Source organism: Cydia splendana, chromosome 26, assembly GCF_910591565.1.
Source record: "Cydia splendana chromosome 26, ilCydSple1.2, whole genome shotgun sequence".
Lineage (NCBI taxonomy): Eukaryota > Metazoa > Arthropoda > Insecta > Lepidoptera > Tortricidae > Cydia > Cydia splendana.
The window spans coordinates 10,381,916-10,403,131 of record NC_085985.1 but is presented as its reverse complement, the minus strand read 5'-3'; the positions used below and the strand labels follow the sequence as shown (position 1 = coordinate 10,403,131).

General features: G+C 39.8%; 2 protein-coding genes and 1 non-coding gene across 3 annotated transcripts; all 3 read right to left on the bottom strand.

Moving 5' to 3' along the window:
- Positions 1-38: 38 nt before the first annotated feature.
- On the bottom strand, positions 39-111 carry Trnas-gga (transfer RNA serine (anticodon GGA)). The gene has a single exon. It is a non-coding gene; the product is annotated as a tRNA-Ser (tRNA).
- A 396-nt stretch (positions 112-507) lies between these two features.
- On the bottom strand, positions 508-5,648 carry LOC134803377 (thioredoxin-related transmembrane protein 2 homolog). Its single transcript, XM_063776190.1, has 4 exons — positions 5,307-5,648; positions 3,638-3,898; positions 2,569-2,703; positions 508-674 (listed from the first exon to the last, which is right to left on the bottom strand). Exons 1-4 carry the CDS (start codon positions 5,597-5,599, stop codon positions 566-568), a joined length of 798 nt encoding a protein of 265 aa, XP_063632260.1. The 5' UTR covers positions 5,600-5,648; the 3' UTR covers positions 508-565.
- Positions 5,649-12,000: 6,352 nt separating this feature from the next.
- On the bottom strand, positions 12,001-21,200 carry LOC134803589 (homeobox protein PKNOX2-like). The gene is made up of 9 exons (XM_063776389.1): positions 20,918-21,200; positions 19,867-20,016; positions 19,289-19,422; positions 17,579-17,705; positions 16,892-17,034; positions 15,552-15,678; positions 14,922-15,061; positions 14,336-14,471; positions 12,001-13,001 (listed from the first exon to the last, which is right to left on the bottom strand). The coding sequence occupies exons 1-9, from the start codon at positions 21,000-21,002 to the stop codon at positions 12,934-12,936; spliced, it is 1,110 nt and encodes a 369-aa protein (XP_063632459.1). The 5' UTR covers positions 21,003-21,200; the 3' UTR covers positions 12,001-12,933.
- Between the last annotated feature and the right edge of the window lie 16 nt (positions 21,201-21,216).

The window sequence follows — 21,216 nt, the reverse complement described above, 5'->3', positions numbered from 1 at the left end:
AGATAATTTAATATTAAAGGAAAAAATGGAAAAATTTACGCTTCCGGCAGGACTTGAACCCGCATCCTCCACAATCCGTGTGTTGCTCTTAACCAATTGAGCTACGGAAGCCTACCAGGACATCGCAAATCTTTCCATTCCTTTCTTTATGTAAACACGCCTTTTGGGGTGGCGTATCTGCTTGTTAAAAAAAAAATGATTTTAGATAATATTCGTCAGTCCATTTTGAATGACAGAAAACTGACCGTGTTACCTGTTTGTGTCATTATCGCGTCAGTCACCATATTAGACAAGACTAAATGACTGTGTTGCGTTCTGTGTCCAAACGGCGACTGTGTCGTAATTTTATCAGTCTGTTGTCAGTCTGGACTGACCGTGTAACCGTGTCCATTTTCCATCATTCTGGCATCAGTCAAAACTCGAATAAGACTTATGACTGAACTGACGCCAGAATTAGCGTGTAACCGATGTCTATCTCTTGCAATAAAAACTTACATTTTTAGATAGAATATAAGTATATCATTGAAAAGGAGTTACTGGATAAAAAGGAGTCTAAGTCTTCTGTCTATTGTGTCTTCTTGTCTTTGGGTTTGGTTGCGATCCTCTCCTTGCACTGCTGGTAGAGCGCGTCCAAGTCGAAGGCAGCTTTCACATTGTCTTTGGAAAATAGGAATCTGTGAAGAATAGAGAAATAATAAATAGTTACATTATTATATTTCGGTTTAAAGAACTTTATTGTCTAAGAAAATACAGAAATTACACTTACAAGACAACTTATAAATAGCTAACTTAAAGGGAATTTTTATTGCTAAAAGTTTTATTGATAAAAACAAAGAAAGAAACAAATAAACATAATAAAACTTAAAAAAAAACCTACAGATAAAAAATTGGGCCCAGATCGCCGTCAACGGGCAAGGTGGCCAGAAGGCTGGCCGTATTTCCCCGCTGTATGGCGATACTAATACGCTGGGCGAAATAGTGGCCAGCCCTCTGGTCACCAGAAGCATCTATAAGCCTCTAAGCTAACTTAAAGTAATTAATTACAAGTTATAATATCACAGAAGAAATAATAGTACTACCGTACAGAAAGGACACTTCCTACAAACCCGAAGTTTGACAGCGGTTCAGGGTCGAATCATGCTATCCCTTTCTAAGGTATGGCACTATCCCTTTCGGCTATTTAGGGTTGTCAAAATTCAAGTGATTATCTTATCTGTGGTCGTGCACGCAAAAGGAAATCAAGTGGTGCCAACCCTAATAATTGCTCGGAGCAATGCTGAGCCGAGCGGAGCCGAGTTCGACCGAAGTCAGGAGTGTCTCCCAACTGGCAATAAGCAAGCACTTATGACAATGTTTAACAATGAACAGTTGCATTTGGATTTAAACAAATGATTCAAACACAAGAATAAAACTAAGAATCGACCCTAGTGGTCTTAACATGAGGTTTAGATTTAATTGGTTAGTAATAGGAACATGCGAGGGTATCTTTTTTAGGGTTCCGTACCCAAAGGGTAAATCGGACCCTATTACTAAGACTCCGCTATCCGTCTGTCTGTCACCAGGCTGTCTCATGAACCGTGATAGTTGAAATTTTCACAGATGATGTATTTCTGTTGCCGCTATAATAACAATTACTAAAGCACGGAACCCTCGGTGGGCGAGTCCGACTCGCACTTGGCCGGTTTTTATTGTTCGATTCATGACTGCCAGACTTGTTTACAGGGCCAGTTAAACGATTTTATTATTATATTATTTATAAAAACTTTCTGTCAAACTATTTTATATATTTATTCAAAACAATTGGATTCGTAATAAGTTTTTGGCATAAAATTCATTTTCAGTACAAACTTTTTATCCTTGAAATGTACTTTTCTTTCCACGGGCGACTAATACTCATCGAGACAATTCTAACAACCCCAAACACAATTAGGTTGCGTTGTTTCATCACAAAGTTCCCATGGCCACCTCCTGTCTCCATCATCAAATCAGCTCGATGGTACCCACCAGGCTCCCATAATGTCCAGCTCAATCGGAAACCGGGAAGTGGGTCAAATTGAACTTACAACAGGTGAAACTAAATAAAAGCTTGTAGAAAACAGTACGATTGCTTAACGCCACTTGCACCATCCCACTAACCCGGGGTTAACCGGTTAAACCGTTAACCCAGTGTCAAATTGTACTGGTAACCATGGTAACTCCAAGTTTAACCGGTTAACCCTGGGTTAGTGAAATGGTGCAAGTGGCCCTTAGCCCCTTACTGTGATTAGGTAATCGGGGCATTTTATAAGATGACTAGCGACCCGCCCTGGCTTCGCACGGGTTACACAAAAACCGGACAAGTGCGAGTCCGACTCGCCCACCGAGGGTTCCGTACTTTTTAGTAATTGTTGTTATAGCGGCAACAGAAATACATCATCTGTGAAAATTTCAACTGTCTAGCTATCACGGTTCGTGAGATACAGCCTGGTGACAGACGGACGGACGTACGGACGGACAGCGGAGTCTTAGTAATAGGGTCCCGTTTTACCCTTTGGGTACGGAACCCTAAAAAATGATTAGATTACTCACTTCTGTAGCTTGCCCTGGGTGTCCGGGTGCGGGCGGCGCAGGGCCTCCGCCCCGTCAGCGAACAACAACACGGTGGGCAGCTGCCGGCTGGTCGGCCCGTCTTGGATCCGGTACTTCGCCGCCGCCTCTGGGTATCTGAGAATAGAAATAACATTAATAAGTTTTTGGCATAAATTTCATTTTTGGTACAAGTTTCTATCGCTGTACTTTTCTTTACATGGGCAACTAATACTCATCAAGACTTCTAAAAATCCCAAACAGTACCTAGTGCCTATGGCCAACTCCTGTCTCCATCATCAGATCAGCTCGATTGTACCATCATATTGCATTATCACCCGACTTACATATGCATGCAAATTTTGAGCTTAGTCGGAAACCGTTGAGTGGGTCAAATTTAACTTGCAAGATTTGACCCGTACAAACATAGTTACATAGGTATATTGCAAGTTAAATAATAGCTGTAAAAACTCCCAACACAAAACCACCAGCATCTATTTTTATAGTGAGTTGAAACCTGGCCATGAAACACATTGACAGATACTTTCCAGGTTTTATAGGGTCTTCGGTATGAAGAGTGCCTCTGAAAAATAAATGTACAGGTTTTTGAAGGCAGCATGTAGGTATTTTGATATTTTGTTGATATACAGGTGCCCAGCTGCCCAGTAATTCATGGATACCGTTCTTACCACCCACACTTTGGAGAAATAACAGGAACAGGAACAGGAATAACAGGACAAAAGTGACCAACATACTCAATTACTCACTAAAATAGACCAGCAGAAGTGTAGACTGGCCACATGTTGAGAGACAGGCAGGAAAAATGCATGCAGAGGAGACCTCGAACAAGATGGGAGGATCACGACAGACCTCAATGGAAAGAGCTAGAGGATGCCTTTGCCAAGTGGCACACTTGAGCTTAGAGACATACTTTAACTCAGAACAAAAGAGCTTAATAGATAGATAAGATTCTGATACTATTATAAAATACATGTATACTTTCTGAAAATCGTTGCGTCAAGGAAGAACAAACACCCATACCTTCACATTTCATAATACACAATGTTTTTACCTGCCAATATCCATCTTCCCAAACTTCAGATTCTCCAATCCATAGCTCGCGGACAACTCAGCGAACACCGGAGCAAAGTTGACACAAGCCGGGTGCCACGCCGCATACAAGCACACCAGCCAAGTATTCGCTTTGTGTCGGAGCTCCTCATCCAGGGTGCCGACTCCGCGGAAGTAGGTTATGTGCTCCGGGCCCATGTAAGTTGGCTCCGGGATGAGGAGTGCAGTCAGGATGAGCAGAGCGCCGTATGGTAGGCCATATCTGATATAAAAGATAATCAAAATTAAAAATTGTATTCTGCAAGTATTGTAGTCAAGGTTGATTGGAAGAGATCGCTTTTTAGCGATAAGACCGCCTGTCGTTTACCTATGCTTGAATTTCTGTTTTCTTTTGTATTGTTTTCTTTTATTGAGGTGTGCAATAAAAAGTATTTGTATTTTATTGTACAATATGACACTGTAAGACATGAAACAGTCGACGTCAAAGATATGTTTACACTTTTAATAATAAATAATAATAATAAAAGACGTTTATTCAAGAAGTTTGAACATAGGTACATAATAAAAGCCTTATTACAAAGGAGTGAGGTGCAAAAGTGTAAACATATCTTTGACGTCGACTGTACAAACACTACAAACAGCAACCACTCCTAGAGTTAGACCTAGAAAAGTCTGCAGCGATTTTGATAGCCCACGCAGTGCAAGTGTCATTTTAAACATCAAACTTCTGTTTTTTTTTAGCTTTTACTTTTAAATGCCATCGGCTTTCTTAGCCTTAATCAGATTGTATGTATCTATACGTTTCTTTTTCAAGGCGGTGGTCCATTATGTGAAGAGAGAGGTTGGGTTATTCTCTCTGGCCTAGTTCCAGATATGAATCAATCTTTTCAACTCAGTGAAGCGTTTTGCGCATTTCTAGTTTACAGGACGTGCCGTATTGGCAAGCGCCTACTGTACATACATAATTATAAAGTTGGTTAACATTACAGGATACACATATCACGTGATGCAAAATTTTCACAGCCCTGTGACAATAACAACTAAGTTCCTAATGATTGCTAACGTTACAAATATAATGACTTAAGATATGTTATAATGTTAATTATATTAACATTTCAAGCAAGGCTGTAGTTCTATTTAGTTCAGGATGATTACCTTGCACTTGAATGTTCATATATCTTATCTTATAAAGGCCTCCTAGACTGCCGTACAGAAAGGAGACTTCCTACAAAACCGAAGTTTGACAGCGGTTCAGGGTCGCTTCCCCTCCCTTTCAGTTATTAAGGGTTCTCAAAATTCAAGCCATTATCTTATCTGTTGTTGTGAACGCAAAGGGACGTCAAGTTTGTCAACCCTAATAATTGCTCGGAGCAATGCTGAGCCGAGCTATCGCACCCCTGATATAAGCAAAACTCGTCCTTATGGTAAGCGACGAAGTGGGATCTTTGACTAGACTTCGACACAAATTGTGCCATTAACAGCGATATACTCGAATTAAGGCTTCGTCACACAAGCGCGTTTTCCGGGCGGGGCGTGAGCGTAGCGCGCCGCTTTTATTACATTTAAAACGCTCACGCCTCGCCCGGCAAACGCGCCTGTGTGACGGAACCTTAAGGCCATTGGTTACGTACTCTTAATGGTCACTCAAAAATAATAGCTCAATTACATACCTCACATCAGCATATAACCACAAAATTAGGTTAGCAATCTTCGTATACACGAACGAAGATGACAAATAGTTGACCATCGTCACACTTCCCGCCTTCCGAGTGCGCAGCATCACGACGATAATTAGGAAAAATAGAATTTCCGTTTCTCGACTGTCCAATTCGCAATCCACATCGGGGAACAGAAAGTTGCAAATCACACCCGTCCTTTTAGCCGTAACGTATGAAATGCTTAGTAAAATGTTGACCCAGTAATAGGGCTTTAGTAATTGACGCAAATCTTGCTTAAAAGACATGATTTTTAGTTTAATTTGGATTAAATTTGGGACACAGCCCTTCCACACGAGCGATGTACAAGTCAATTTGACATTGACGTCTTGTTTTTTTTTTCTTTCGGTGGAGCTGTTCAAGTTCCAGTTTATTTCAACGATTATAAGGCCATCTAGTGACGAGTAGCGGCAGCCATTTTAAACGAATCCCCAATTTCAAATAAACACTACTACGCAAGGGATCCTTACTAAATAGTCATTAAATACCCTTGTTAAAAATTAATTTATTTCTTGATACCCACAATCTCCCCACAATCATACCATCAAAGGTCGAGAAGAGACGTGTTTAATTTTGTGATTTTGCACTGCAATTATTTGTGGAAACATGCAGGCTCCTTTCAACGATAGATGGGAGAGGACTAAGCGTTACTTATTACGGAACTTTCTGGTGAACCCCGGTGAGTGGGTTATCTCGACTTTTTATTTTAAATTCTATATAATCTATATAAAACTTTGTTAACGAGCATGAACTTCGGTTTGAAGTGTTTAGATATTAAGGACAGCAGAAAAAAAATCTTTATGTTTTACCAGTGGGGAGACACTCCTGACTTCGGTCGAACTCGGCTCCGTTCGGCTCAGCATTGCTCCGAGCAATTATTAGGGTTGGCACCACTTGACTTCCTTTTGCGTGCACGACCACAGATAAGATAATCACTAGAATTTTGACAAGCCTAAATTGCCGAAAGGGATAGTGCCATATATTAGAAAGGATAGCATGATTCGACCCTGAACCGCTGTCAAACTTCGGGTTTGTAGGAAGTGTCCTTTCTGTACGGTAGTACTATTATTTCTTCTGTTTTACTGATAATTAGTTTTCGCTAGGCTTCCAACTATCTCCTATACCTGAAGAGGACCGGTCGTCGCCGGACAGCGGCAGCTTACCGGACCTAATCGTGGAGCCGGCGCCGGACCGGCACGACCACGCGCCGAACTTCTACGAAGGTCTAGAACGACGGATGAAGCGGTACTATCGCCAGCTCTTTCTTGGTAAGTCATGTACTTTTTGAAGTGAAAACTTCTTTAGCGGCGCTGTGCACTTTTTGCGATGGGGAAAAAAATGTTAAACTCGCGACAGCGTAAGACGTAAGATGCTTCGTAAGACGGACACGTGACCTGATCGAAAAACTGTTACAATGTCATTGAGTTTTCACTTCTGCCGGCACTCCCGGAGTGCAAGCCTTATAGTAGGCTATTACTGTTGCTCATAGACACCCGCTACGCCAGAGGAGTTGAAAATGCATTGCCGGCCTTAAAGATGGGAGTACATTTCTTTCTTGAAGGTCTTCTTCCTCGCGTTACCTGTCCCGGCATTTTGCCACGGCTCATGGGAGCCTGGGGTCCGCTTGACAACTAATCGAAAGAATTGACGTAGGCACTATATAAAACGAAAGCCATCATCTGACCTTCCAACCCAGAGGGTATACTAGGTCTAAAGCCCTTGCTACACGGTCGCCGACAAGCCTTCTAACCGTCTCACCTTGGTCTGTCCTTGGTCAGTTTTGGTCAAGTTTTGTTGGAAACTACACGTGAAACTACACGGTCCGGGACGGACCAAGGCCACACGGTCTGAAGGCTTGTCGGCGACCGTGTATCAAGGGCTTTATTGGGATTAATCCGGTTTCAAGATGTTTTTTTTTACCGAAAAGCAACGACGATGGACACAGGAGATGGCCATAGGAACTCTGTGATAAAACAACGCAACCTAATTGTGTTCGGGTTGGTTACATGGTATAATAATATACTCCGCCTGGTACTCTCTTCCGACCACGTGGCTGACACAAGCCTACATCATCTAATATAATAATATGCAATAGCGCTATATAAAGTGGCAATGTTATTGTGACGTAGGCTTGTGTCACTCTGGGAAGAGAAGACCATGTTTTATTAGACTATGGGTTGGTTAGAAATGTCTAGATGAGTAGGTATTTAGTTGCCCGATGAAAGCAAAGTACGGTCAGCGATAAAAGCTTTTATCAAAAATTTAATTTTTTGGCAAAAAGCTTACCTAGTAGAATATTAAATGTAGGATGTAGGTATGTGTGATGTTGGATTAGTAAGGTAGCTTATGAAGTATCTATATGTCCTATGCTCTGTATCTTTAGGTATTTAAATAAAAGTAAACAAAATCTACCCTCAAATGGCTCCTTAAGCCAGTTGAGGGTAGATGAAAACATTACATGATCAAATAATGTAGGTTAAAGTCAAGTCGTTCAGTGACAGATCCAGGTGGTTTTGTATTTGGTTGGTTAACCAATAAATGTTATAACTATCCGAAAATGTACAAATTTGTTTACTTTTATTTAAATACCTAAATATATGCTGTGTTATTTGTTGATTATTAAACTTAGTATTTTACATGATTCAGGTGTAAATAACAGTGAAGATGAGAGCTCCGACTTTGAAGTTAATCGAAGTATGGCTAGCACTTTCATGCCAGATATTGACACACGGGAAGATAATGTAATCAGAAATGATACAATCATCGATTCTGATCTAGGTGTTTCAATAACTAAAGAAAAGCAATTGACAAAATCAACAGAAAGTGATGATTATTTAAAAGAAAGAGAAGAGATATATGCCGATAAACTAATAGATACTTTCGCAACATACGACGTAACTCGTATATCTATTGATGATTCAAATAAGTCATCTACCGCTGAAGCTGAAGATGAACATCTTCAATCGATCGAAACTGCATCGAATGCAACTGAGACTGAACTGAGCGAAATCATTATAGGAAATGGTAATAAACAAATCGATAGAGACGAGAGAATAAACTTAACAAGTGATCTTAGATTCAAATCTGTTGACGACTTTAATACAGACAGAGCATATGCCGAAGAAGAATCTGAAATAATTGAAACAGTTTCAGACGATTCAATCCGATATTGTCATAGAATATCGACTACAATTGCAGAAATACACGACTCGCCAAAAAGAGAGACAGTTCAGTTTGATAATGGGAGCCCCGTGTTGATCCCAAGGGTGCTACAATTCGGTAGAACAGTATTCGGATCCGGAATTGTCTCAAGGTTATCTGGTCGGAGCATCAATGTTTTAGAAACTTCTGGTAAGTACAATACAGTATTATTCTGAATTCAGGCTAGGTTACCAGGTAGGTTGGGTCTTGAAAGTAATTTTAAAGTTCGTAATGTAGATTTGACAGTATATAGGAAAATTGCATTTTAAATAATTTAAATGTAACTGTATTATATTATATTGTATTTATTCCAGGTGAACATATTAATCATGTTCCAATACACATAGCTGGACAGTCAAATAAACAAGATATAACAATCGTCGAACCAGATACAGACGTGCAAAGATTACTAACAGCCAGTGAACTTACAAGAATTAGAATCGATAAAACATTTAACACAGGGGTAGTAATGATTAGCGGAACTGGCCTTAACCAAGATGCTGATGATAAGAGTCACGAAATAAATACTGGAGATAATTTGCGAGATAGTGATCTCGACAGTGATAAATACCAAGATAATTTGCGAGATAGTGATCTCGACAGTGATAAAGACCAAGATAATTTGCGAGATAGTGATCTCGACAGTGATAAAGACCAAAATAATTTGCGAGATAGTGATCTCGACAGTGATAAAAACCAAGATAATTTGCGAGATAGTGATCTCGACAGTGATAAAGACCAAGATAACGTCGAAGCAGATCGACTAGATGAAGCTGAAACAACAGACATACAAAAAGCATCTATCGACAATAAAGATGAAATTGGCGATGATGACGATTTAGTTCTTAGAAAAGGAGTATTTGCAAGTAAAGCACGTAAATTTCTCTTCCATAGTTCAGATGAAGAGTCGTTCGAAAACTTGGAACCCATCGCTCATAGTTCAGAGAAGTCCATCAATGAAGATTTGGAGCCTGTTGAGGAGATGAGAGAGGCTCGGGGGTCTGGAGTTAATGTGTCCTGGCATGGAGATACGGAGCAGGCAAGTCCTGCGCTAGCATTTGAAGCAAAGACAAGTAAGTTAAATCATGATATATTATCCTTAAGAAAATAATAATTTTACTATACTCTGTATCTTTAGGTATTTAAATAAAAGTAAACAAAACCTACCCTCAAATGGCTCCTTAAGCCAGTTGAGGGTAGATGAAAACATTACATGATCAAATAATGTAGGTTAATTCAGTGACAGATCCAGGTGGTTTTTGTATTTGGTTGGTTAACCAATAAATGTTATAACTACCTGAAAATTTACAAATTGTTTGTTTACTTTTATTTAAATACCTAAAGATACAGACGACAAAGTAATAAATTCATGTTTACACACTGTAGGGTCAGACTTACATACAGGGCGCCTGACTGTAAGCTTTGCGCGCTAATGTCTGAACATAGAGGGCGCCTCTGTCGCGCCCACACTGTAAATACTTACACAGTGCCTGAGCACTATTAACAGTATTAACCTTCTGGACGCTTCTGGCCTTCGGCCCTGCGCGGAGCTCGGCTTGCCTTCTAAACTGACTTGACATTAAGTTGTCTCAAAGAGAATTTAGTATAGAGGCGTATTGTCAAAGTAAATTTTGTAGTCACAGTAAAATTACTGCCATCTTTCGTTTCACTTTTATCCTTGTTCTGTCACTGATAGGTGTGAAAATTGTTAAATATCAAACGGTGTTGCCATCTACACGAGTATAAGCGAAAGGTCGCCATCTTTTCGAGTATAATTTTATTTTGATTTTCGGCGGGACGAAAAAATTCTTAGACTTTATTTATCTTATACGGAGTTTCTTTGGTTGTATATTTCCAGGTGCTGACAAACTTGAAGACTTGTCCTCTGACTCCACTGAAATCAACGCTTCCATTGAAGAAGAAATCGAAACGAGCGTAGAACATAACATTCAAAATCTACACGATTATGCTAGAATTATAGATGATTTTTGGTCCGTGTCATCCGCGGAAGTCAATCTAGAAGATTTGCCAAAAGATAATTCAAGTTCGAATAAAAGAAGATCAGATTCAAGTGACGACGGACCGTCGGTCAAAAGGACTAAAGATATATCCGTCCAAGCTAGTTCAGATGAGAAACTGAAATGGGAGAATTTTAAAAAGCAGTTATTTGTAGGCACGCCGCTCGTGCTCCGGTTGTGTGGGTGTCAGGACCATATTTGTTCTTGATTCTTTTTCTGCTAATATATTTTCCTTGATTCATATAGATTGACTTTTCCGTGATAAGAACTACATTTTTGTAATTATTTTACATCTTTTGTTTGTGTCATATTATTATTAAGTTCTTGATTATGATTGTGTACCCAAAAGCTGGTAGGTATTAAATATATATAGGTACCTACTCGTATATTTTTTAATCAAGAGAAGAGTACGAAGTAAAACAGTTGTTATTTTTGTTATTAATCATTATAATTGCTACTTGCACATTTATACAGTGTTATATTTCTTAAATAAATATACTTTGAGTAGAATACATAATGTTTTTTGAACTAAGTAAGTAAAAAACAACTGAAAGGGAAAAAATCCGCCTCGGCCGATATTGATACAAGATGCCAATGCCAATCGTTAAGGCCCCGTTCGCACGGCAGCTTTTTCAACGCGCGTTGAAAAAGCGTTTGAATGACGCAAATGGATAACCATGTACGAGTATGTATTCACACGAAGGCGGTTTTTAAGCGCGGCGCTTTTTTATCGAGCACTGTTCGATTTTCGGCGTTGAGCGTTGGCGTCAAAATGAATAGAGCATACGGAACTCCGTGTATCTGTTCTCACAAGCGTTAAAAAAGCGCCGGCGCTGCTGTCAGTTGGCTGTCAAGTGTCAATTTTTGGTGTCAATCGTCAAGATTATTATTAGTTTCACCTTAAAAATGTCAACTTATGCTTACAAATTCCTGAAATATTCAAGCTATATTCAAATAATACGTCGTAATAGCAAATAAAGTATGGCTTTGCTGAGATGCGTACGTGGCAGTACGACTCACAAGTGGTTTTTAAGCGTTCATATGAACACAAATATTGGTAACGGTAAAAAAGCGCCAACGTCGGGTTTTAACGCAACGCTTTTTAAGCTGTCGTGCGAATGGGGCCTAACGCTCCTTAAGTAGCTAACACACTATCGCACCGCACCCAGGTCATTGTGGGACGCACCCATAAGTAAGAGGGAGACAGCGATATCTCTTTCTCCCTCTTACTTATGGGTGCGTCCCACAATGACCTGGGTGCGGTGCGATAGTGTGTTAGCTACTTTAGCGTATCGTAGTTATCTCTCTCTATCACTCTTCCATATTAGTGCGGCAGAGACAATTGCGTTTCGTTCGCTACGGAGTGTTAACAATGGCAAGTTGTGTACGCACCCTGGCGGCCTAGCCAAGGTGACGATCGCTTGCGCTTCGCCATCGAATCGCTTTGTGTCTCTCTATCACTGTTCCATATTAGTGTGATAGTGACAGTTGCGTTTCGTTCGCTACGGAGCGTTAGCGATGGGCACGTTGTCTACACACCCTGGTTCTTCCAATTCAGAATCACTAGCATAATCAATCCTAACGTTAAAAAAAAGTTCCAAAAATTTTAGTTACCACTACGTCACGCATATAAGTGCTTTTTTTCACATGTGATGTAAAAAAATAAATTAATTAACGGACATTGCAGGCCATCTTTCTAATGGTAGTATAGACAATCCTGACGATTCTGAGCAGAATGAGCCTAAGAAAGTCCGGATTTGTAAGAATCAGGTTATCACATTTTTTAGAAGCGCTCATTACCTAGCTGGTAATGAGGAGTCAGGAGATATTTCTGAGGAAGGAATAACAGTCATTGAACAAAGTTTGAAAATCGTTTTACTTAATGAAAATACTTTTTTATAATGTAAGATTTTTCTCCTTCACAACATTAATTAAAAATATACGAATCCAATTAGTTAAAAACCAATACAAATTTAAAGACGTCAAAGACGACAATTTTCATGATAGATTGTGTGTCGTTAAGTCGAGTCAACCAATCTCTTAGGGCCAGTTGCACCAACCACATTTGACAGACTGATCAACGTCAGTTTAACGCTTTACTATGAAACTTTTTCCATACATAAAAATTTAGCGAACTCTTTAACGATACGAACAGTTTGGTGCAACCGACCCTTAATCTTCTTAATTTTTATTTGTTCATTACCGCAGCGCAAACTTTATCTAAATAAAACATAATACGTTTTGTTTGTTAACGTATTCCGGTTCTAACGCGGCCGGCGGCTCGTCGTGTCTCTTCGGCCGGCCTCGGCAAGCTTCGGCTTCGCCTTCCCGGCAGCCCTAAGCACTTTACCCACACATGCCGTTCACACATAGAGACGCAAAATTTTTTTGATGTACGGCTTTTCCGCCTTGTGCCGCGGTCTAGGTTCATCTGCGATCACATAGAAAAAAAAAATAATTTTTAGGTTGGATGATGTTGGACATTCTTAGTTTAAGGGGCTATTCATAAATTACGTCATTTCAAATTAGGGGGGGGGGGGGGGTCTGGACATCGGATGATGGTAGCATGACGTAGGAGGAGACGGGGTCATTCGAAGCATGATTTTTGGATGATATTAGGGATGGGGGGTCAAAAAACGTCAAAAAACGATGACGTAATTTATGGACAGCCCCTAAAAGTGTTTTGAAATATTTGTAAGGGGTCATCCATTAATTACATCACACCACGGCAAATATGTAACAATTATGGATCTAATACGATCATTTATATTCTTCTGCTTTCATAAGTAATAGCAAAAAGAATAGATAGTATAGAGGGGTCCTGTCATTGTAAATTTTGTCGTCACTGTAAATTTACTGCCATCTATCGACACACGACTAAAACTCAAAATGAAAACGTATAAAGTTATCAAAAAATGTATATATATGGATAAATGATTTTATTATTTTCATATCATTTTGATCCCTGTTCATTCACTGATATCTATGTGTTAAAATTGTTAAATATGAAACGGTGTCGTCACGCCATCTAGCCGAGGATAGGCTAAAGGTGTGTGCGCCATCTATTCGAGAATGACTTTTGCTTGAATTCCGAGGCACGTTTTTTCCTTAGACTTTATTCGTCTTATACGAAGTTACATATGTCTTTGGTAATAGTTACTGATTTTAAAGCGTTTTTTAATTAAAAGACATGTCAAGATCGCTTACCTTCTTTCTAATGCTAAAAAAAACGAACTATAGTTAGTCGACATACTGTGTAATATGATAGGTGTACTACACGACATACTGTAGATGGCATGTTGATGATGTAATGACCCATCAGGCATGTCAGCGCAGTCTAGCATAGTTTAGGATGGTAATGATAATAGTAATGATGGGATGGTAATGACGAAGATGGTAATGATAAAGGTAATGGTGACTTACCAGGTTTATTCACACAGTCTAACATAGGCTGCAAGATACGACGACGAGCATGGATAAACCAGTTGTTGACTAAAGTCAGCCTAATTTGTCTAATATTCTGTGTGTTGGTATGATGATGTGTTGGCTCAACTGGCTCGTTTGGGCGGTCTTGCATGAGTTAGCATGGTAGTGATTGGATAGTTTTATTTGTATACCACGACGACGGCAAACATGCGTGCGGGCCACCTGATGTCAAGCTGCGAAGCCTATAGGTTCTTGCAGTTCAAGCGGAGGGAAGTGAAGTGGGGCGTGGGGCTACGGATTAAATAGTAATGATGGGATGGTAATGATAATTTAACTTACCAGGTTTATCAGCGCAATCCAACTTAGGCCGTAAGATGCGACGACGAGCGTTGATAAACCAGTTCTTGACTTGCACTAAGGTCAGCCCGGTTTGTGCCGCCAGGGTACGCTTTTCCTCCACAGTAGGGTATGGATTCTGAAAAAAGGAGGTAAACTTATTACAAAGTTAGGATACATTTTGACCCAAAAATCAATTAAACGTGTTTTGTCAAAAATTAAATTTTTGTTACAAAGTAGTAGTTGTTTCTTCGAAAAATTAACAACTTTTGAGTTTTTTCAACTCAAAATCACGAGGACCGTAAATTACCATACATATTTTAGGTGCAAGTAGGTATGTGGAAAAAACACAAAACAATCATTTCTTTTTAAATCGCTTGTCCTCGTGATTTTGAGTAGAAATAACCCACAATTTTATAGTTTTTCTAATGCCAATTACTCTCCACTAGATGCTGGAACGGCCAGGCCCGCTGGAGTCATATTCGTACTTGGGAGGGAGTGAGCGGTATACAGAGGGGCAAGAGTTGTTGGAGCCATTCCTGTCACAGCCCGCGGTTGCTCGGGTCATGTTCCCCAGCGTGTCACTCACCACTCGATGCTGGACCAGCCAGGCGCGCATCACTTGCGTGGCGTGGCGCGGGAGGACGCATCGCTTGTCGATGGAGTCACCTTCGTCCTTGGGAGGGGATGAGCTGGATACGAAGGAGCAAGAATTGTTGGAGTTTGTGCCTAGAAAACCAAATTCAAATATTATTTTTTCTCAAAATAATGACGTTAAGTACCAAATATTTATTGGGTATAGTACCTACAAATATAATATATTTTTGCTTTTTTTTTAAATAATGTAATGATGTGTTGGCTCAACTGGCTCGTTTGGGCGGCCTTGCATGAGTTAGCATGGTAATGATCGATGATTGGATATTGAAATTCTGTTAGTGCTTGAGAAAGGAGACCTAGGCTCTCCGAAACATGTCGCGCGAGTGACTAAAAACAAGTGAGTCTAAACCGTAAAATTATTCAATGTTAGTATGTCTCACAACAGTTTAAATTCGATGATTGGATAGTTTTATTTGTATACCACGACGACGGCAAACATGCGTGTGGGCCGCCTGATGTCAAGCTGCGAAGCCTATAGGTTCTTGCAGTTCAAGCGGAGGGAACTGAAGTGGAGTTACGGATTAAATATCAATGATGGGATGGTAATGATAATTTAACTTACCAGGTTTATCAGCGCGGTTTAGTCGTAGGCGACAACGAGCGTTGATAAACCAGTTCCTGACTTCCACTAAGGTCAGCCCGGTTTGTGCCGCCAGAGCACGCGTTTCCTCCACAGTAGGGTATGGATGCTGAAAAAAGGACATAAACTACTTACAAAGTCGAAAATTCAATCAATCAATCAATCACTTTATTTGCAATAAAACATACTTAAATGCATGCAAATACAATTATATGGCGCACAATAAATTCAACAAAAAGTATAACGAAACAATCACAACAATAGTAATTAACAGATTAATAGAATGTCAGAAGAGAATGTCAAAGAGTATAATAATATGTCAGAGACAGAATTACACGTAAGTACAGTATCGATGTCAACTAAGTATTCTTATTACAAATCATACATTTTAATCTAAAGCATTTGCAAAATATTCTTTAATAGAATAATAAGGTTTATTTATAAAGAAGTCTTTTAATTTAATTTCAAATGTCCTTTGATCCTTACATGATTTTATGTTAATGTCCAATTTATTGAATACTTTAATTGCGGTGTTGTGTAAACTTTTATCAAAATGTTGAAAATTACTTTAGTGGTCAAAAATTCATTCTTAGTTCTCAAGTTTCTGGAGGTATTTTGTCTACTTAGTTGGAATCGGTCTTTGTTTTTGAAAACATATATACAAATACAGTAAAGATAAAAAGATATCACAGTTAATATTTTGTGATCTATAAACAAATCTCTATGAGTAACAGGCACACGTTTACACCCTGCAAGATATCGCAGGGCTTTTTTCTGTTTAAGGAGCACTGCATTTGTATTTACACTATTTCCCCAGACTTCAATACAATACTTCATCACACTCTCAAAATAAGCAAAGTATACTGTTCTTAGTGTCAATATGTGTGTTAGTGTATTTGTAATTTTTGTTACAAAGTTTCTTCCAAAAACTTACTACTTTTGGGTTTTTTCAACTCAGTATTACGAACCGTAAATTTAAAAAAAAAAAAGGAAAAAATGTGTCCCTAGTTCATCATACATATTTTAGGTGCTGTCTGTTTTGTAACGGTCCATACAAAAAGGAGGAATGTGGAAAAAAATCACAAAACAATAATATCTTTCTTTTTAAATTGATTGTCCTCGTGATTTTGAGTAGAAATAACCCACAATTTTATAGTTTTTCTAATGCCAATTACTCTCCACTATATGCTGGAACGGCCAGGCCCGCTGGAGTCATCGTCCTCGGAAGGGAGTGAGCGGTATACAGAGGCGCAAGAGTTGTTGGAGCCGTTCCTGTCACAGCCCGCGCTTGCTCGGGTCATGTTACTCAGCGTGTCACTCACCACTCGATGCTGGAGCAGCCAGGCGCGCATCACTTGCGTGGCGGGCCGTGCGCGGCGGCCGACGCGCCTGCCTTTGGAGTCACCTTTGTCCTTGGGAGGGGGTGAGCCGGAAACGAAGGAGCAAGAATTATTGGAGTTCCTGCCTACAAAACAAAATCAATATTATTTTTTCTCAAAATAATGACGTTAAGTAGAAAATATTTACTGGGTATAGTACCTACAACACGTAAATATATATATATTTTTTTTTTTTAATAATGTAATGATGAGTTGGCTCAATTGACTCGTTTGGGCGGTCTTGCATGAGTTATCATGGTAATGATTGCAGGGCGTGGCTAGAGGATATGGCGCCCGGGGCAGGCACCAAACGCCCCCAAACGAAATTAACTAACGAAAGGGTTACTTTTACTTATAATTTACTGTTATTTTAGACACAGTTTATGTGTTTTTTAGTACAACATCGGTGTCTAACAAGCTTACAACCCACTTGATGGTAAGCGGTCACCGCATCCTATGGACATCTGCACTCCAGGGGTGTTACATGCACGTTGCCGACCATATGTGGGATGTGACTTGCGACTTACATAAATAGCAGTCTTTACAGTGGAGCTATTCTTTTAGTCTTTATACCTAGTGGAGCCACGGATTAAATAGTAATGATGGGATGGTAATGATAATTTAACTTACCAGGTTTATCAGCGCGGTTTAGTCGTATGCTATATCGAGCGTTGACAAACCATTTATCGACTTGCACTAAGGTCAGCCCGGTTTGTGCCGCCAGAGCACGCTTTTCCTCCACAGTAGGGTATGGATGCTGAAAAAAGGAGGAGGTAAACTACTTACAAAGTCGAAAATTAAATTTTTGTTACAAAGTTTCTTCCAAAAACTTACTACTTTTGGGTTTTTCAACTCAGTATCACGAAGACCGTAAATTAAAAAAAAAAGGAAAAAAAGTGTCCCTTGTTCATCATACATATTTTAGGTGCTGTCTGTTTTGTAACGGTCCATACAAAAAGGAGGTATGTGGAAAAAAATCACAAAACATTAATTTCTTCCTTTTTAAATCGATTGTCCTCGTGATTTTGAGTAGAAATAACCCACAATTTTATAGTTTTTCTAATGCCAATTACCAGCTCGCGTTTGCTCAGGTCATGTTCCTCAGCGTGTCACTCACCACTCGATGCTGGACCAGCCAGGCGCCAGTGGCGTGCACTTCATAAAGGCAAAAAGGCACTGCCTACCCTACTATAATTCCGATGTCTATCCTCTTAAACTACTTAATTTAATTTATACTTGATCGTACTATCAGTAATCGATATAACTTAAAACATTCTAAAAATTAATAAGCGCTCCATCTACCGGTTAAGCTTTGTCATCAAGTCATCATCTATAATAATTCTACGCGACGAAGTTTACACCACGCGGCACTAGCGCCGCTACGTGCCTTGCACGGCAAAGACAGAAAACATTTCCGTCTAAATCTTTCTATGTGTGCCTTCGTCGTTACGCGGTTACAGTGTAGTGGGCCTTCCTATAAGTACGAGCACACAATTATACAAGTAACGCACACATTTAGACGCAATAGGCAGTGTCTTTCGTACCAAACCTAAACGAATGACGCCCGAAAGTTTCCGAATAGTTCCGATGTTTATGTGACTATTTTAAAAAGTAGCATTTGCTATGGTAATTTAGTGCAAATACGAGACTATTTTTTTATTCGTTTACAGTATTTGGTTAAGTTTATTTTCATTTTTTATTCGGTCGCCATTGTTTGTTTGTTTTGGTGAGTTTATGAGATAACAGTTAACAGTTGCCGGAAATTATAAAGTGCGATTAGTGAAAAAATGGATAATTTAACTGTGAAAGTTGTGGTGGGTGTGTGTGTGTGCAAACTATTAAAAATGATGCGTTTTCGAAGCTTTCGTTTAGCCAAAAAAAGAAGTAATTGAAAAGACTTGACAACAAAATGAAAACCATCACGCAATTTTTTTGGTGAGTTAGTAGCTCTCATTTTTTAAGGATCCGTATCCAAAGGGTAAAACGGGACTCTATTACTAAGACTCTGCTGTCCTTCCGTCCGTCCGTCTGTCATCAGGCTGTATCTCACGAACCGTGATAGCTAGACAGTTGAAATTTTCACAGATGTATTTCTGTTGCCGCTATAACAACAAACACTAAAAACAGAATAAAATAAAGATTTAAGTGGGGCTCCCATACAACAAACGTGATTTTTGACCGAAGTTAAGCAACGTAGGGCGGGGTCAGTACTTGGATGGGTGACCGTTTTTTTTTTGCCTTTTTTTGCATTATGGTACGGAACCCTTCGTGCGCGAGTCCGACTCGCACTTGCCCGGTTTTCTGATATAATTTTGCCTACCCAGTCCCAAATCTCTGTGCACGCGACTGCCAGGCGCGCATCACTTGCGTGGCGGGCCGTGGGCGGCGGCCGCCGCGCCTGCCTTTGGAGTCACCTTCGTCCTTGGGAGGGGGTGAGCCGGAAATGAAGGAGCAAGATTTGTTGGAGTTTGCGCCTAGAAAACAAAATTCAAATATATTTTTTTCTCAAAAATAGCTTAGAAAAAAAAAGTGTGTACTGCCGACTGTATGACGTCACACCACTTTCGCGCGCTTGCCATCTCATGTATTTGTGTTCAAGGCATTACACTGAATGCATCGATACCATATTCACCCATATCAGAGACGACATGAACGAAAATAGATTTCTAGAAAACTTTTCGTTCGCTAGCCAGACCTCTAAGTGGCAGATTTCATAATTTGATTAAAAGAAAACTAAATTATACATTAATATTTAATTTATATCACAATATTAACAATGTAATATTAGGATTTAGGGATGCCTACCTTCTTTACAGCCTAATTTAAAAAAGAATTAACAATGGTTGGATTTTTTTTTGAATCAATAGAATTAAAAGTTATATTCGGAAAGTCTTTTGATATTAATTGAAACTACAAACCGCGCACCACGAGGCCAACGTCGGGGCGGTGCGGGCGCTCCGGCCCCAGCACGAGCTCATCCTTGACCACATGGTCGGCGTACAGCTCGCTCCAGGGCTCCATCTCACACGACACCTCAACCTTGAACTCTGGCTCCTTCTTCACATGCACTGCAGCGCGAAACATCATAAGTATTTTAGTAAATTTGTGCAAAAATATGTGTTTAATATTTAAGTTATCACTTGTAAGATCAAACTTTGGTTAGTTTAAGTAGAATTTAAATTTTAACTTTGCATAACTAAATCAATGTCAAGCGGACCCCAGGCTCTCACGAGCTGTGGCAAAATGCCGGGATAAAGCGAGCAAGAAGAAGAAGAAGCATAACTAAACCAATATTTGGGGAAAATCTTACATACTACTATGTACAGTCAACGTCAAAGATATGTTTACACTTTTGCACCTTCATCATCATCATCATCAGTTGTTCCCTCAATGCTGAGGATCGTGACATCATGTCCTAATGTTGCTGACCAGTCTCTTTCATAGGCTTCTGTCACCCGCCATATGCACGGCTTCCTGCAGATGTAGATGCAACGGTGCAGTAACTTGTGTCATCTAGCGGGTGGTCTGCTGCGAGTCCTCTGGCCCTCAACTTTGCCCGTCATAGTCGTCTTTTCTAGGCTATCTGGTGTTTCTTACCTTACTCCTTTGTAATAAGGCAAAAAGTGTAAACATGTCTTTGACTTCGACTGTACTATACTCTCTCCTGGCCCGTTTCGACCACGGCGACTGTTTCAGCTCTGTTGTTGAATACATTCATGTGCTACAGATTACACAGATATAGAGTAGACTTAAACTACTTTATGCCTAGTGGCCAAATAGGTATATCCTCATTTTTAGGGTAACAAAAGTGAGTTAATAAATATTTGGCCATCACTATCTATGTGATTCTGACTGTACTAGGTAACTATTGTTTCTATCATATCTAAAGGCAATAGCCTACCAGGAATTTGTATAGTATCTGGTAACCCTATTTGTGCCAGACAACCATATATGCTCTCCGGGGCTCACCTTGGTCCACTCGCTGCTCTGCGGGCTCCCCGCGCGCCCCGACCTCGCCCGCAGGCTCCTGCTTCACGCGTACCTCCGCCCACATCACGTACTCACTTACTTACCAGTAAAACACACTGTTATTTTATTTCGGAAAAGGTAATGTAAGGAACATGAACAGAATACAACACAACGTAAGTCCGATCTGATGATTCAATAACTGATGAACAGTTTAAAATACCTCACACAAGTAAGATAAATAACTATAAAGATAAAATGTAATGAAATAAACAAAACAACTCAAGTCCTATATAGCTTAA